This window comes from Rhincodon typus, chromosome 17 (assembly GCF_021869965.1).
Source record: "Rhincodon typus isolate 14 chromosome 17, sRhiTyp1.1, whole genome shotgun sequence".
In the NCBI taxonomy this organism is placed as follows: domain Eukaryota; kingdom Metazoa; phylum Chordata; class Chondrichthyes; order Orectolobiformes; family Rhincodontidae; genus Rhincodon; species Rhincodon typus.
Window position 1 is genome coordinate 43,332,222 of NC_063348.1, and position 14,906 is coordinate 43,347,127.

Here is a 14,906-nt window from a genome sequence, read left to right on the forward strand (position 1 = left end):
AAGTGACATCTTTTGGGCAATATGTTAAAATAAAAAAATGCTGCCTGTGTAAAAAGAATACCAGAATCATATTCGGGGAAGGGAGTTGTCCTGTCCGAAGTTTATTTTATTACTATTTCGAGACTTGTGTGCAAACTAACCTACTACAATTTTCTGTAAACAAAACAGTTTGTTGCACTTTAAAAGTAGTTGAACGACCATGAAATACATTGGGACATTTTAATGGATATGGAAGAATTCTATTAATACAAATTTCTTATTTTTAGAGCTTCCAGAATGAGCACCTTTGATAAACACAGATTCCAGCGTAGCGCTGACTGACAGAGGCTAAGTGAGATATTGGTTCACATTTTTGACCTGGGTTATGACCCATTAATCTTAGCTGTGATTAGCTGGTGTTATCTTGCAGTCAAGAAGAAAATCAGGGGGAGTTCCCCGCTTTGTGGTTCCCTGCAGTAATTCACAGTGGAAAACACAAATATGGAATAACTGGGCAAACTCAGGTCCAAACTCAGCTTTGAAATCTTTGAAGCTAAAATGCCCACTGATACTCACTCTTTAGACTTATTTCAGAAAGTAACTTGAGGTTTCCATGAAAAAATTGGTCTGAATCACAGAGATAACAGGGATCTGCGTGTGCAGATCCACAGATCACTGAAGGTGGCGGGGCAGGTAGGTAAGGCAGTAAAAAAGGCCTATGCCATGCTTGCCTTCATTGGAAGGGGCATTGAGTATTAGGACAGGCAAGTTATGTTGCAGCTTTATAGAACTTTACTTAAGCCACACTTCGGATATTGCATACAGTTCTGGTCACCACACTACCAGAAGGATGTGGTTGCTTTGGAAAGGGTTCAGGAAAGGTTTACCAGGATGTTGCCCGATATGGGGGGCTTTAGCGATGAAGAAAGATTGGATAGACTGAGTTTGTTTTCCCCGGAATACAGGAGTTTGAGGGGCTACCTGATAGAAGTTTAAAAGATTGTGAATAGCATGGATCGAGTGGACAGTATGAGGCTTTTTCCCCAGGGTAAAGGGGTCAATTCCTAGGGGACACGGGTTGCGGGGGGCAGAGGTGGTTTAAAAGAAATGTGCGAGGCAGATTTTTTCATACAAAGGGTGGTGAGTGCCTGAAACGCGCTGCCAGAGGAGATGGTGGAAGCAGACACAATAGCAGCAATCAAGAAACACCTGTAAGTGAAGACAGTTTCAGTATGGAAGGACAAAATGTGTCAGCGTAGCTTGGAGGGCCAAAGGGCCTGTTCCTGTGCTGTGCTTATAAATCTCTTTTAATAAAAAACCTAAAAAACACTTACCAAGGTTCCTCAATTCCATGGTGACATCAAGGTAACCATGTTCAGCACTGTAATACATCGCTTCTTGTAAAGCCTTCATTCTGGCTTTGCAGAGTTTAACCTGTCCTTCATTTATACTTCCCATGCTTGAAGTATCACTGTCAACTCCCTCTGCTAATATTTCTTCCAGAGATAATACGTCAGTCTTTGGAGCTTGGGGTGGTGTAAGCAACTTGCGCAGCACATTTCTGGTTATGTGGGGAACAATGGAACACAAATATTAAAGCAAAGCATTATTTTATTGATTCTTTCATTGAACCCAAGAATCTGGAGAAAGCATAAGAAAAATGCAATCTGTTATTCTACCAATGGCATAGCTTAACAAGTTACAAAACAGAAATTGCCAGAAAAGCTCAGCCGGTCTGGGAAAAAGTGTCTGAAGCCCTAAAGTTGTTGAACTTGATATTGAGAGAGAGATAGTAGGAACTGCTGATGATGGAGAATCTGAGATAACAAGGTGTAGAGCTGGATGAACACAGCAGGCCAAGCAGCATCAGAGGATTGAGTCTGCCTTCAACAACTTTAGGGCTTAAGGCACTTTTGTCTATGTCTTTATCCCAGCTCTCACACACCAGGCCTTGTTATCACATGGTCTGCTATTACACACAACCCATTGATAGCCACTAACAGTCCCAATTAATAGCTGTTCACCCTCCCAGCCTGATCGTTATCCGCTCCTTTGTCTGTCCAACTGTGTTTTCTCTCTTTAGGCCCTATCGACACCTATCATATACTCCTTACCACCCCAATCCTATCCTTTGCATAAAAAATGACAATTTCCTCGTTACCATCAGTTCTGAAGAAGGGTCACCGGACCCAAAACATTAACTTCTGATTTCTCTCCACAGATGCTGATTTCCAGCATCCGCAGTTCTTTCGGTTTTTATTCACCTTAATAAGTTGTCGACTATAGAAAGGAAATGTTCTGTTGATGAATGCTAGTCTTTAAGCTTAGCTGATTGATTTAGGGTATTAAATGTTATTGTTAATAATGAATAGATTTTGGCTACAACACTGATAAATCCAATATATACTGCTCAGTGGTCAAAAGTCACATGAAGTCCATGCTCTTCTGCATTGCGTGGATACTTATAAATAACTACATAAAAATGCATTGAAAGCCAATCAACATCTCTGAGAAAAAGGATAATACTTCAAGTCTGATCTTCAGTCTTACAGAAAATTATTGTCTTTTGTCATTACTTGCTGATCTACAGGTCACCTTCACAATTTTCTATTTTTAGTTGAAGCTAGTGAGTGATTTGGTGTGCATGATTTCTTGTAACAAACTCCATGCCACTTCTGCATTGATCGCTTTTAGTGATATTTAATTCCATAGTATTTCCTACATTACAACAGAGACTACACATCTCAAAAGTATTTCATTGCCGAGGAAGTACTTTGAGACATCTAATGAAAGGTGTTACATAAACATACATTTTTTTCTGATGGTTAAACTCTCCAATCTTGCATTCCATTTCCTATACTCAGTAACACTGCACGTTTGTGAACAGTTCTCAGTATGAGTAAATCATGCGTAGCAACAAATTACTTGTCTTATTGAAATTTTGAGTACATTTATTCAAGAAGAATAGGTGCTTGGTCCAGCACAGGGTCAAGTCAATCATTAATACTTCCATTCCAATTGAATAGAAAAACTTATAATAATCAGTAAAAAGGCATGAGGACATGAATCTCCAATTAAAAACGGTGGTATTTTACACTCCCAAAAGACGTGGAACTGCATCAGTTTATCCCCGACACACCCACATATGAATACCGTGCTGGTTACCTGTGTCCATGAGCAGCTGCATGGCTAAAGCAATTCATATTCTCATGTAGCACCGATGTCATTCCATTTCTGTCAAGTACACTCAGTAGAGGATCTGCACCTCTGCTGAGCAGGAGGCTAACCAACTCGTAGTTACCTAGAGAGAGGCATCATGTGCAATGTTCAGTCACACAAGAACAATGTCACAGGAGCAATGCTCAGCTGACATATTCCTACACGTCCGATCTGGTTCACTCTTCAGAGTAATGAAATATTAGGTGAGATTTTCTGGTTAGTGCTGATACTTTGAGGCTGAGGTACTGCAACTTTTTAACTGCATGTTTCAGAAATCTTAATCATTATGAATATTAACACAGTGAGCTCTTAGCTTGAATGTTATATGTTATAAGCATGCAGGGGACAGTATCTCCCAACCTGAAGTGCACTTTATCATGTTATCCCACCCCCATGTAAGACAGACAATAATGAGAGGGTACTTTCTGACTTATGACAGATTGAATTCCTAAGTGTGTGTTCAAATTGCTCCGTCAGATGTTTGTTTCATGCATCAGTTTTGTTGCCTTTTTTTGCTGTATTTATTTTTCATTTCTTTTGCCCATCTTTTCCATTAATGGAAAAGATGAAAGCTACAGTTTTGGATATTGGATTCAGAGATCAGGACAAAGAATGTTGTGGAGGGACAGAAGCAGCTTTGACACTCAAAAGGAGAGAAAGAAAAACAACTCTTAAATGATTCCTTGGGTGAGGAGAGGGGTTAGGGGAAACATGCTTTATTCATATCATTTATAGGCAGAGGCAGAACTATTTGTGAAATCCCCACCACAAACCCAGCTCCCCTGCAACTGGCAACTGTCTAAGGCCATAGCAGACTGTTCACAATTTTGTTAGTTGACCTTACTTGTGTTATCAACCACATTCTGTGCCACCTATTTCCACCTCCATAACATTGGCTGAGTCCACCCTGGCCAGTTTATCTACAACTGAAAAGCTCAATCATGTCTTTATAATCACTAGATGGTGAGTATTCCAGTACACTCCCAGCTAGCAATGCATGTTCTGTCCTTCATAAACTTAATATCATCCAAAACATTGCCTATGAGCAAAGTTGCACCACATCCAAATGAAAGCAAAATTCTGTGGATGCTGGAGATTTGAAATAAAACAAGTCTGACAGCATCTGTGGAAAGAGAAACTAACTTAACATTTCAATTTCAGTAGCACCAAATTCAAATTGCCATCATCCCTGTACTTGCTGACTTCCAACTGGTTCTTACTTAAACATCACCTCTATTTAAAAATTCTCATCCCCATTTTCAAATCCCTCCAACACCTTATCTTTTTCTCTCTCTATAATCTCCTTGATCTTTGGATTCTTTTTCCCCGTAAATTTCTTGGCCTTTCCACTTTTGTCGACTAAGTGATACCTTAACCTCCTTATAACCAAGTTTTTGGTCATTTGTTCTAATAACTCCTTAATGTCATATATTGTTTTATAATGTTTTTTTATGATGTGCCTTGGGACATTTTATTAACATTAAAGGCACTATATAAATAAAAGATATCATCAAGTGCCACAGAAATGATTCCATGGACAGAATTTTATGCCCCTTTATGGGGGCAGGCTAGTAAAAGGGTGGTGGGGCAATAAAGTTGGACACCATCCTAATAGCACTGTTCCCTGCACTTAGCAGCCACCCTACAGTCCCAACCTGTGTGCAACTCAATGAGCCCCTGTTTTTTCTGTTATTTTAGCTGTGGTTGAGGGAGGCTGGGGCTGTGCCCAGCAGCTGGGTGAATGAAAGACCTGCCTCCTCTGTGGGCCCCTGGACCTCAATTTGCATTCCCTTCCCTACCCTACCCTCCCCTACCGTCCCCACCCTGGCTGGCATTCCATATTCTGGGAACGAAATGTATTCATTTTGGTGAAATATTTTCCTAACATACTCAATACCTGGGCTAAGGCAAGAATACAGAGTTCATGTAACTTAACTAACAATTCTCTTCATGCTAACTGAAGAACTTCTGTTTAAGGCGATTAGCTGTACCTCACACATTCTTCCTTAAAAAGGTCCTTAAAAATCTACCTTAATGACCAAGCTTTTGGCTATCTGCCCTCAATGCCTTATATGGCTCTGAGCCAAGCTTTGTTTTAGAATGTTCTTGTAAAGAATGGAACGTATTATGTTCAAGGTGCTATACAAATGAAAGCTGTTGTTGATGTAATTTTGGCTTACTTCCCCCTGTTACCTAGAGCCTAACATTGCTCTGACATTCAATAAATCAACTCAGTGTGTCATTAGAGGACAACCAAATATGAAGAAACTTCAAAGTATATTTTTAATTACAATATTGGTACAAACTCTGAGAATAATTACACGCAAGACAAAAAGTCGTTTAGTCATTTTTAAAAAAAAGTTTCTTTCCTTCGTAGCAACGCTTCTTTAGTCCTTTACTAATACAGCGATAGTGACTGCTGCAGTGCTTTTACGCAGTATAGCAATGTAAAATAAATTAAATGTTGAGGACAACATACAATGCTGGCACATTGACCATAAGCACATGAACAGATGGACAAGTATACTTTAATATATTCATAAGCTGGCTGCCAGCATTCATTTCTGGTGAAGAGATTTGGATCGAAGAGTACATTTTCAATTTTAAGCAATCAGCAGAAAAAGTAGAGTAAAGGTATTTTGCTATGTCTGTAATTTTGGTGGACTCTGTACAGAGACAGTGTGTTATTCAGATGGCTCCTTGTTACCATAGGAAATAGGAAGTACTTCATCTTGGATAATAATTGTCCCCCATCCTCTATTTCAATACAGATCTTGTTGAATTTTTATTATTAACACCCACATGCTTTGCACTACAGATAACAGTAAAACAGGAAGATCAGAAAGCTAGGAAGTAATGACTATGCAAATCCAAGTCTGGGTCATAAATATCTGAAGGCTTTAGGAGGAACAAAGGCTTTCATAACCCAATAAATCATTACCTTTTTGGTAGTTATGATAGTTTCTAATGTGAAATTCCGTACAATCAGCAATTCCAAATTATCTAATTTAAATATTTGGTTTGTAAACAACTTTCAGGGAAAATACCTTTTACCATTGTTTGTTCTGGTGCATTATTTTATACTGATTATTGAGCTGCAGATAAGGCTATTTGGTTCAGCTAAAATGTGAATGAACTTACTACCTTTACTTTCAAGTTGATTAAAAATAAACGCATGATTTACTTCAGGCAAGGTTACCATGCTCGTATTTTTCTCTGTGTGGCTTGGCTATATACAGTGGTGCAGTCTACTGTATTGGTGATGTGTTTGGAGGCCTAGGGACAGCTGACGAAATGGTCTGTGTCAGATAAAGTCCAGAGCTTTCGCGTGTGCAACACATCTGTCAAGAACTCTTAAACATCAATTCAGCCCCATATGAGTTTTGTTTGGGTGCTTGTTTCCTGATGGTCTGCATCTTATCATCTAATAGGAACCAGAAGATACGATGAATTCAAGGTCACTGGATTCCAGAGAACATCTGTACAACGTTACCAATTATTTGAGGCAATCGGTCATACTTTATACACTAAGACTCATCGTGAGTATTACATAAACTGTGCAGCAATGTCTTCCACATACCCTTGCAATTGTTATATGAATTCTAATTAACTTTTTCTTCCACTCTATTGCTGTTTCTGAATCTTGTCATTTAAACAAGTTCTACTGATAAATTATGAGAGCTAGCAGAGTAAAACAGAGAGATGTTACACAGCTAAAATTGATTAATCATTGCAACATCTCCAACTAATGCTCATGGTCCTCTGTTTTGACCATTTGTGTTGGGCTCAGTAGCTCTCTGGCACGGGCAATCATTTATGGAAACAAAAGGGTTAGAAATAAAAGAAAACCCTTTGTGTATCAACTCTCACATTGTGACACCTATATGTTTCGTATAAATACTGTGTTGTTGTCTCGGGTAACTGACTGGTTTAGTTTGTATATGCGGATTACTTCATCCTGCCTTGAGAATAGCTGAGCACTAGCTGCGAGATGTAGTGAAAGAACAGAATGGATTTGTTTTCAGTGGTAAGACACAGACTGTGAAATAAACCGGAGTGAAATGGAGGACGGAACTCCATCCTGTCCATCCATCAAACTGCTACCATTTTATGATATCACACTGTGTAGTTTCAACTGGCTGCCATTTTGTAGGTCTGTATTCCAAATTACTGCGTGACGGAATATTAGATATTTCTTAAAACTACTTGTCAAATCCAAATGCTTTGGGTCTTCTTTAAAAAAGAAACATATTGCAAAAGCACCTCAGAAAACACTTCACACTTTGAATTTGGATATCCAATGAACTGGATTAGAGGATTTCTCTGTTACTGGACTTTTACTCATACTTTCACAAATGAAATGCTACAAAAATGTTGGTGACTAAGTTGCATTTACCCCAATCTATATAATAATCTTTTTGCAGAAACTGGGTCTTCCTTTAAGCTTTTGGCATATTCACCTAAAGTGATATCACCTCAGTGTGGTATTCACCTCCAACAGAAGTTATCAAGCACATGTCTGAAGTCACTTCCACAGGGGACAGGACAATGGCTTGAGAGAAATTTGAACTGCTTTTATTGAATTAAAATACCATTGGATTTGAACACTGAATATGTGAAGTCTTGTCCTAATATTGAGTTTCCAGGTCACGTGGCAATATCATGTTCTTTAGGAAATTTTAGTTCTATTTAAACCATATCTTCAGGCATGTTACAGAATTGAACTGAGAAAGAGACCAGCCTTTTTTTGTCTATCATTTTTGACACTGCCCATTGAATTAGCTGTGAATTGGATACAAATATCCCTTCAGCAACCAGGACGGCTGAATATGAAGCCATTCAATATCTATTGTACTTCACAGCATTGCAAAAGCAGAAATATTACAGTATTCCCTCAATAAGACTAGCTTTAAGGGAATGGAGCAAAAGCCCTGGAATCACTTAAGAAGTGGTCGAAGCTGTGATAGATGGACTGTCAGCTAGTTCTGAATCAATGAGCTAGAATGGGCCCCATCGGCTTCTCCCATCCCTATCTATCTCATAAATTCATGAAGGTGATCCATCATCTGCCTCACATCAAGCTGCTGGATATATAAAAAAAAAGGCAGTGTGTTATAAAGGTGAACCAGAGACTACAGTTCATCCAAATCATGAGTATTAATGGGGGAGGGGTTGTGGAGGAGATAGAGAGAAAGGATGAGAGATTACCTGCTGCTGAAGCTAGCTGAAGTGGTGTTTCTGCACAGTTATCTTCCCCAGCATTAACAAGTCCACCTTCCACATTGGCTCCAGCATCAAGCAGAAGCTGTGAGGGTCAAACAAAGATATTCAAATGAAGAGAAACTTATTTCAACACTGAGAAAGTAAAAAGCAAGAAATCTATTAATTTAAGGAAGCACCTTCTTGGAATATATTTTTTCTCTTTTACTGCTGTAGAGTCAATAGGAATTTCACTCTTTCTTTACTTCACCCCAGTAATCAGCCTTCACATTGAAGCATCGATAGTGACCATTGCCACACTGTGAAACTACAGAACAGCTCTGGTTGGGCTTGATTTCAACATTAGCTAATGTCCCAGCACCCATATTTTCTGGGAGGGATTACTGAATAGCAATAAAAGGAGTTCCAGCCACACAGCCCACCCCCAGACCTCTAACCATCTCTAACCTCAAACTTCTCAAAGTCCATTGTGCAGCACACCCAATAGTTTGCAGAGAAATATCTAACATGGACTTAGAGACTTTAGCCACTGCAGTCCTCATAAATCCCGATTACAGAGGTGATGCCACCACAGCCCAGCAAATAGATAATGTCAAGGAAACTGCCAAACAGGATTCCTGATTGCCTGGCAATGGGAACAAACCCACTGGAATTGATGGAACATAGGAAGGGAAAAATAGACAGGGCCCAAAAATATACAATAGGATCACATTATGCATTAAACCATGCTCACTGCCTCTGATGTAAACAGTCTGCAAACTTCATGCTGCCTAATTAAAAGAATGGCACCAATCTGCAATGGCCATCTGTGTGGCTAAGTGGCTGCATGTTTGCGCACAGAGATCCATGTCAAGTCAAAGTGCACTTCAAGGGAAGGTGCATTGTGGCTATAACAGATTCTGGTCGTCATTCTGAAAGTGACTTTGGCAGGAGGAATACTCAGATGACACAATATCAGTGAAAGTGAGCTTCAAGATTTATTGCTATTTCACTAGAGGCTTTTTGTAGGAGGCAGTATGCAAGAGAGTGGTCCTCAAAACACAGGCAGTCCTCCGAAGTCCACAATGTCAGTGAGACCAGATAACTGTGTGGCTCAATATCAGCAGTCAAGCTCCGAGGTTCTGAGAGGCAGAGTACTAAAAGGTAGAGTGTACAAATTTATACATTAATAATGCTATATCCCATCAACTGCTTCACAAGACTCACACACTGCTCAATGCATTGCAGCACAATCCCCGACCACTTTTAACATCTAGGCTTCACCACACCTTCATGCACTTAACAACTGTAGCCTCCCATCCCAAAGCCTGTGCAAACTTCTCGCTTTTCAATCACATCACCTGGAATGGGGTAAACTCTCAATCATTTTAATCTCTTGCAGATGTTGATGTTAAATGGCACGATGGCTCAGTGGTTCTTTTCTGAAGAAGGGTCGAGGCCCGAAACGTCAGCCTTCTTGCTCCTCTGATGCTGACTGGCCTGCTGTGTTCATCCAGCTCTACACCTTGTTATCTCAGATTCTCCAGCATCTGCAGTTCCTACTATCTCTGGCTCAGTGGTTAGCACTGCTGCCTCACAGCACCAGTGACCCGGGTTCGATTCCACCCTCAGGCAACTGTCTGTGTGGAGTTTGCACATTCTCCCCGTGTCTGTCTGGGTTTCCTCCGGGTGCTCCGGTTTCCTCCCACAGTCCAAAGATGTGCAGGTTAGGTGGATTGGCCATGCTAAATTGCCCGTAATGTTCAGGGGTGTGTAGATTAGGTGGGTTACATGGGGATGGGTCTGGGTGGGATGCTGTGAGGGTCAGTGTGGACTTATTGGGCCGAAGGGCCTGTTTCCACACCATAGGAATTCTATGGTTCTATGATTACAAGCCACAGTGTTGCTGTGGTGGGGAAGCTCTTACAGAAGATACCAAGGGACAAGATATATGCAAATTTGGAAGAAAATGGACTAGTTAGTGACAGGCAGCATGGTCTTGTATGGGGAAGGTCATGACTCACCAACCTGACTGAATTTTTCTGAAGAGATGACAAAGATAATTAATGAGGGAAGGGCTGTGAATGTACTTTATATGGATGTTAGCAAGGTACTTTGCTATTAGCAAATCGGTGCACAAACTAAAATCACATGGGATTTGGGGTGGGCTGGCTGGATGGATACAAAACTGGCTTGGTCACAGAAGACAGATGGTAGCAGTGGAAGGGTGCTGTTCAGAATGGAGACCGGTAACCAATGGTGTTCCACAGGATCGGTCTTAGGACCTCTGTTGTTTGCAGTATATATAAATGATCCGGAGGAAAATGTGGGTGGTCTGATTAGTAAGTTTTCAGATGACAAGAAGATTGGTGGAGTTGCTGATAGTGAAAGAACACAACAGCATACTGAGAGATGGGTGACTTGAACACAGAAATGGCAGCTGGTATTTAATCCAGACAAATACGAGGTGATGCATTTTGGAGGATCAAATTAAAGTGAGAATTATACTGTAAATGGCAGAACCCTTAGGAACACTAACATACAGACAGATGGTGGGGAGGGGATGCAGGTCCATAGTTCCCTAAACGTGGCAACACAGGTGATCAAGAAGGCATATGGCATGCTTGTCTTCATTGGCCAGGGCGTGGAGTACAAGAGTCGGCAAACCATATTGCAGATATACAAAACCCTTGTTAGGCTGCATCTGGAGTACTGTGTGCAGTTTTGGTCACCACATTACCAGAAGGATGTGGAAGCTTTGGAAAGAGTGCAGAGAAGGTTCACCAGGATGTTGCCCGGTCTCGAGGGCATCGGCTATGAGGAAAGGTTAAAAAGACGAGGATTGTTTCATTAGAAAGACGATGGCTGAGAGAAGACCTGATAGAGGTCTACAAAATTATGAAAGGCATAGATAAAGTGGATATTCAGAGGCTTCTTCCCAGGGTTGAAGTTCCAATTATGAGGGGGCACAGGTTCAAGGTGAGAGGGGAAATGTTAACGAGAAATGTGCAAGGGAAATTTTTCATGCAGAGCGTGGTAGGAGCCTGGAACACATTGCCAGAAGAGGTGATGGACGCAGGCACGTTGGCGATGTTTAAGAGGCACCTGGATGGTTACATGAAGAGGGGGGGAATAGAGGGATATGGACTGAATAAGGGCAGAAGGTTTGTTTTTTAGATTAGTCTGAGCATGATGATCAGCACAGGCTTGAAGGGCTGAAGGGCCTGTTCCTATGCTGTACTTCTTCTTTGTTCTTTGTATGATCCACATGCCGTTGAGAATTACCATATCCTCCTGTTACAACCCTGGCCTTGTGCCTTTCTACATTCAACCACTGAAATACTGCAGCCGGCCAGGCGGTGGAGAAACAGCAAGAGGGAGAGAACAAAGACAGTGATGAAGAATAAACACCACCACTCGCTCTCACACTCCCGACCGAGACAGACATGGGTATCACGCAGAGGAAAGCAAACAGCCAGAGTTTACAAGTGTTGAAATGGTGCCCTGTATGCTGAGGTCTAGGTCATTAATATATCAAAGATAGCCTGAGTGCCAACATTGACCCTGGCGATCTCCGTACAAACATCCCTCCAGCCAGAAAAATGCCTCTGTTTTCTGTCAATGAGCTGGTTTCATTCAGTGGGGAGAGGAGGCAGCTGCCAGCCTTATCATATTCTCCTCAGAAAGAGCATTCTCTGATCCAGTGAAAGAAACCTTTCTTCAAGGAAAATCATCAATTGCAAAACACAAATGTTATTAAATGTCCTTGGCTGCAATGGCTTTTGCGGTAGATCACGGCCAGTCATTTATCTGGTTTTAGTTTCTCTTTTACCTGAACCACAGGAATGTGTCCGTGCAGAACGGAGAAGGTGAGAGCTGTCCAGCCCCTGCTGTCTGGATGCACTGAAGGGTACCTCTGAGTGTTGCTGGGGAGCTGAGCAGAGCAGATGAGACAGAATTGTTCTATTATAAGTGCTTCATGTGAATTTTCTACAAATACAAGAAAACAAAACTGCTGGTTTTTGATGATTAGCTGCTTATCGAAAGTAAATGAAGGCTTACTGAAAGATCCAGGTTTGCAGCAGCATCAATTAACATCTGCACCATGGCTTCATCCCCAGCAGCACAGGCATACATCAGTGGTGTCATTCCCTATGGAAATAATGCACAAAAAATGGAATGAGAAAAAGATTAATGAGAAACACCCACATGACAAGCTGTAACTGGTTAGTAATTGTCTTGGGTGTTGCAATTACACAGGGGTTACACTCACGTTGTAGTTACATTTTAAGTCATGATAGCAGGAGAAATCCTGAGATACTTGTTCAATAAAGATTTAAACAACGTGTGGTTAAAAGCAGAAGGCGCTGGAGAAATTCAGCAGCTTTGGCAACATCTGTGGAGTGGCAATGGCCTAGTGGTATTATTGCTGGACTGTTAATCCAGAGACCCAGATAATGTTCTGGGACCTGGGTTCGAATCCTGCCACAGCAGATGGCGGAATTCGAATTCAATAAAATATCGGGAATTAAGAATCTAATGATGACCGTGAATCCGTTGTCGATTGTCAGGAAAAACCCATCTGGTTCACTCATGCCCTTTAGGGAAGGAAACTGCCATCCTTACCTGGTCTGGCCGACATGTGACTCCAGACCCACAGCAATGTGGTTGACTCTTAATTGCAATTATGGATAGACAATAAATGCTGCCTAGTCAGCGATGCCTTCATCCCGTGAATGAATAAAGAAAAAAAAAGTTAATGTTCCAAGTCTGACTTCTGAAGAAATGAACAGTGGTGGAAAAACAAAGGGTCTTATGCTGTTGAGAAAGTGGCAAGGGGCAGGTGGAACAAGACAGAAGGTCAGGGAAAGGTGGGAGAGATTAGAGATCAAAGGTATCATGGAACAAAAGGCAGAGGGAGCAGCAATGGTTACAGGAAAGAGACAAAGCATAGATCCAGAGGAGATATTAATAGCAGTAAAGATTAACTCTGACTTAAAAATAACAACATGGAAACAAGGTACAGACACGAGGAGAAGGGGAAAGAAAATGGAAAGACTCCTGCCAAGTCTTCACCATCCCCCCAGACCTCCCCCTCAGTCCTCAGCAAAGGGTTCACCTTTGTCCCCCTCCACCCACACATCAACAAATACTGCTCACGCTTGGACGTTGAACAGTTTTTCCGCCGCCTCCGCCTCTGCGCTTACTTTTTTAACTGTGAGCCTAACCCTCCCTCTACTGACCCCTTCTCCCACCTCCAACACAACCCCTTCTCCTGGACACCACCCCAAGGCCTCCTACCCTCCCTCGACCTCTTCATCTCCAATTGCCGTCGTGACATCAATCACCTTAACCTCTCCACCCCTCTCACCCACTCCAACCTCTCCCCCACAGAATGTGCAGCCCTCCGCTCCCATCCCAACCTCACCATAAAACCCGCAGACAAGGGAGGCGCAGTTGTAGTATGGCGCACTGACCTCTACATCGCCAAGGCCAGGTGCCGACTCTCCGACACCTCCTCCTACCGCCCCCTTCATCATGACCCCAGCCCCGACCACCAAACCATCCACAACCACATCACCTCAGGTGACCTCCCACCCACAGCCTCCAACCTCATCGTTCCCCAACCCCACCCCGCCCGCTTCTATCTCCTTCCCAAAATCCACAAACCTGACTGCCCTGGTCAACCCATTGTCCTGCCTGCTCCTGCCCCACCGAACTTATCTCCACCTATCTAGACTCCATTTTCTACCCTTTGGTCCAGGAACTCCCTACCTATGTCCGTGACACCACCCACGCCCCCCACCTCCTCCTAAACTTCCAATTCCCCGGTCCCCAACACCTCATCTTTACCATGGACGTCCAGTCCCTATACACCTGCATTCCCCATGCAGATGGCCTAAAGGCCCTCCGCTTCTTCCTGTCCCGCAAGCCCGACCAGTCCCCCTCCACTGACACCCTCATCCGCTTAGCCCAACTCGTCCTCACCCTCAACAACTTCTCTTTCAATTCCTCCCACTTCCTACAGACAAAGGGGGTGGCCATGGGTACCCGCATGGGCCCAAGCTATGCCTGCCTATTTGTAGAATACGTGGAACAATCCCTCTTCCGTACCTACACTGGCCCTAAACCCCACCTCTTCCTCCGTTACATTGATGACTGTATTGGCGCCGCCTCGTGCTCCCACGAGGAGCTCGAACAGTTCATCCACTTCACCAACACCTTCCATCCCAACCTTAAGTTCACCTGGACCATCTCTGATACCTCTCTCTCCTTCCTGGACCTCTCTGTCTCCATCTCTGGCAACCACCTAAAAACCGATATCCATTTCAAGCCCACCGACTCCCACAGCTACCTGGAATACACCTCCTCCCACCCACGTTCCTGCAAAAATGCCATCCCCTATTCCCAATTCCTTCGCCTCTGCCGCATCTGCTCCCAGGATGAGTCATTCCACTCCCGTACATCTCAGATGTCCTCGTTTTTCAAGGACCGCAACATCCCCCCCC

General features: G+C 42.6%; 1 protein-coding gene across 1 annotated transcript in view; it reads right to left on the minus strand.

The window, feature by feature from the left end:
- The window catches only part of abtb2b (ankyrin repeat and BTB (POZ) domain containing 2b), a 193,470-nt gene that overhangs the window by 14,628 nt on the left and 163,936 nt on the right, over positions 1-14,906 (minus strand). Inside the window, exons 7-11 of the mRNA XM_048607357.1 lie at positions 12,460-12,549; positions 12,230-12,331; positions 8,407-8,503; positions 3,145-3,280; positions 1,314-1,540 (exon numbers count right to left, since the gene is read on the minus strand). Of these exons, the coding sequence (XP_048463314.1) occupies positions 1,314-1,540; positions 3,145-3,280; positions 8,407-8,503; positions 12,230-12,331; positions 12,460-12,549 (652 nt within the window). The remainder of the gene's footprint in view (positions 1-1,313; positions 1,541-3,144; positions 3,281-8,406; positions 8,504-12,229; positions 12,332-12,459; positions 12,550-14,906) is intronic.